We start from the raw sequence: 3,464 nt of genomic DNA on the forward strand, positions 1-3,464 counted from the left end.
AGCCCGAGGACAGGAGCTTATGTACGGGACTGGCTGTGCAAGCCATGCAGGCGAGGGGTGCAGGTGCGGAGCCCAGGGTAGACTCCCAGCTCCGCATCCCAGGGGCTACCAAAGGCTGGATTTGGGAACTTTCCAGAACGTCCCTGCAACCGTACTACCAAGCCCCGAGGAGGTAAGGATTACAGGTAGAAGGTGCCAAAGAAGCTCTGAGTGATGGGGTGAAGCTGAGAAGTTGGAGTAAAAACAGCTATATTAAACAGCTATAAATACATCTGTCTCTTTGTCATCCCTCCCTCCTGCAATGACAAACTCATAGTTGGGGCTTGGGAGTTGCTGAGGGGGAACGACATTCTTCACAGTCACAGAGAGACTTCTTCGAAACCTGCACTGAAAGTAACTCTTGAGAGAAGAGAAGAGAGAGGAGAGGAGAGGGGAGGAGAGGGGGAGGGGAGGGGAGGGGAGGGGAGGAGGGAGGGAGGGGGGGAGGAGGGGGGGAGGGGAGGGGAGGGGGGGGGGGGAGGGGAGGGAGGGGAGGAGGGGAGGGGGAGGGGGAGGGGAGGGAGGAGGGGAGGAAAGAGAAGTTTGTTTAAAGGTTGGAAGGGGCAGGATCTCTAGAAATTTGCTTCCTCTGGCAGGATGTTTCACGATGGGCATCGTGGTCTTCTTTCCCCTCCCACTCAGTCGCCTGAAGCGGAGCACAGCGAAATCTTTCTGGTTGCAACGTCCTTTCAGAAATTAACTCTTTTCTAAACAAACAGAAGTTACTTTCTCTTCTGAAGAAGGAGAATAGGAGCTCCTAGAAAGCACCTTTCTAGAAAGAGTGTTTTTGAAATTGTAAAAGTCCAGAACATGAGTGTTTATTTGATATAGCCCCTTTCTTTGGGCCCTCGTTTTGAAAGTTCTAATGCTTTTTAAAATACCTTGCCCCCACACCCAATAAATGTTGGCCACTACCTTCCAAATTGATTTCAAATAGCCCTCCATCTCATTCAGAAGAAAAATCAACGTCTTCAGGAAGATGAAAAAAAAAAGGGAGACTATATTTAGATTTCCTCTAACTCTTTTATTCTGTAGGTTTTATACATATTAAATCCCATTATTTGAAAAAACAGGTCTTTTTCAACTTTAAGTATTTGGAAGGTTTTTTAAAAAAAGCCATTTTGAAAATGGGTTGTTTCTGATGTCTATGACAAATGAAAATTGTAAAACTAAATGGTTTAATTGAGAGGAAAGAACTAGTTTTAAAATAAGTTCCATTTAGAAAGCAAATAGTGAGAAATAATATAAAGTAAACGATGCCGTGTAATGAGTTAGTACTTTATTTAAACGGCTGAGTTTAATTTTAACACCTTTCCATGGAAGTTGGCACATCAGAGACACCGGTCAGAACTAAATGCTCTGGAATTAAAATTCTGCTTATATTACACATCGATTTCAGGACGGCATAAAGGACACGAGCACTTTGTACTGGACTTAGGAATACCACTTGCAGTTCCGAGGGAGTGAAGAAGGGGAAACAGGAAGGCATTGCACATTGTATCTTTGTTTTTCTTTTTATAGCAGAACAAAATGCTCCACTCACGTTCATCGTTCCTCTGGAAACGTGTAAATCGGAAAAGCCGTAGAAACCGCAAGTGGAGGCTGGAACAGAAAAACCGAGACTTGACACCACGGGAAGTTTACGTTCGTGTTGTCTGAAGAAGCGGTGCCCAACTTTCCCTTTGTAGACGTTTCGCAGCGAACAGAAGTTAGTGGCTGCTTTGCTGCGGGATGCTAAGACCTACACCTAGTCCGGGCCGAGCGAGGTGTAGTGCCGGAGGACAGGCGGCTGGGAGAGCCGGACCGGGGACTCTCTGCCCTCCCTCTAGGCTCCAGGTCCTCTCTCCGCCCGACTTCGGCCTGGAGCCCTCGGCGCCCGGCTGACACCCCCGCGGCGCAGCGGCGGACCTGTGCTGGCCCGGCAGCGCGCCTTTGCTGGCCAAGTCCTGGTGCTGCTGCTGTTGCGGCTGCAGCACCGTCCGGGCAGCGGATGCTGCGGCGGCGGCGGACACGTGGAGCAAGGGGGCAGCGGCCTGGGTGTGCAACAGGCACGACGGGCGTTGCAGCAGGTGACAGTAGCCCCACGGGGTCGGGGATGGACTCTGCGCGGTCCCTGTACTCCCTCCTCGGACCCCTTGCATGATACTCTCGATACTGAAGGAGGTGCATCCACCTCCGGGCCGCGACACCGGCCCCTTGCCCCTCTCCCAAGGTTGGGAGCCCACTGGGGGCTGCAGCGCTGTAAGGGCGCCGCCGGGGGTCACCAGGTCCGCGCCTTGCGCTTTCCTCGGTGCCTCCGAGTAGGTAGGAGCGGACAGCAGCAGGTAGCGAAGGGGATGAGGGTGCAGCAAAGAGCACAGGCGGCTCCCAGGAGCGGCGGCGGGGCAGGCCCCGGGGACGGGCGGCCGGGCGGGGGACCCGAGCAGCAGGCCCGCGTAGGGGCCGTGCAGGGCGTCAGGCGCTGCGGACAGGGGGAAGGGGTGGTGCAGGTGGGCTCCCGGGGGCGGGTGGTGGCGCTTGAAGCGCTTCCTGCGCCGAAGGAAGCTGCCGTTGTCGAACATGTCCCGGGAGGCGGGGTCCAGGCTCCAGTAGTTGCCCTTGCCCGGGTGGCCGGGCTCTCGGGGGATCTTGACGAAGCAGTCGTTGAGCGAGAGGTTGTGTCGGATGCTGTTCTGCCAGGCCGGGAACTTGCGGCGGTAGTAGGGGAAGCGGCTGCTGATGAAGGCGCAGATGCCGCTGAGCGTGAGGCGCTTGTGCGGGCTCTGCAGGATGGCCATGGTGATGAGTGCGATGTAGGAGTAGGGGGGCTTGGCGGGCTGCGGGGCGTCCCCAGAGGCCGCCGCAGACCCCGCGGTGGCCCTGAACTTGGTGCCAAGCTCCGGAGAGTCGCTCCGGGGGCCTCGGCTCTCGGAGCGCTCTCCCGGCAGCGCGCCCGCGCCCGGCCGCGCCCCCTGCGGCTCCGGCGGGTGCAGCGGCTCCAGGAACTGCGCGCTTCCCTCATCCTCCACGTCGTCCTCTTCCTCCTCCTCCTCCTCCTCCTCCTCCTCGTCTTCATCTTCCTCCTCTCCCAAGATATCGATCTCACCATCTTCCCCTTCGGACCCCCGGAGACTGCGCGGCGGTGTGGAGCGAAGGCGCTCGATTACCGGCAGGTTCATGGAGGAACAGGTCCTGCGGCCGCCGGGGATTGGCGGCCACTCACCTGTCCTGCCGTGGGCTCGGCTGGATTCCAGGGGTAGGGCGTCCCAAGAAGTGGAAACGCTCCTGGTGACTCCTTTAGATGTTCTTTACTGCTGGTTTCTCCTCCTTTACAGCACCCAAGTCCAGCAGAGATGCACTTTGCCTTTTACTGAAGCTTCTTCGCGTCCCTGTGTGGTGGGCTCTTCAGCCCCTCCATATATACCATTCTTGTCCTACCTCAGAGC

General features: G+C 56.4%; 1 protein-coding gene across 1 annotated transcript; it reads right to left on the reverse strand.

Annotated features, from left to right (window-relative positions):
- Window positions 1-1,748: 1,748 nt before the first annotated feature.
- Window positions 1,749-3,229, reverse strand: LOC129078503 (forkhead box protein D4-like 1). Its single transcript, XM_054583309.1, has one exon. It carries the CDS (start codon window positions 3,195-3,197, stop codon window positions 1,749-1,751), a length of 1,449 nt encoding a protein of 482 aa, XP_054439284.1. The 5' UTR covers window positions 3,198-3,229.
- Between the last annotated feature and the right edge of the window lie 235 nt (window positions 3,230-3,464).

The sequence above is a fragment of the Pteronotus mesoamericanus genome, unplaced genomic scaffold, assembly GCF_021234165.1.
Source record: "Pteronotus mesoamericanus isolate MK-2021 breed Mesoamerican mustached bat unplaced genomic scaffold, CSHL_Meso_final contig_73, whole genome shotgun sequence".
NCBI classification, from domain to species: Eukaryota; Metazoa; Chordata; class Mammalia; order Chiroptera; family Mormoopidae; genus Pteronotus; species Pteronotus mesoamericanus.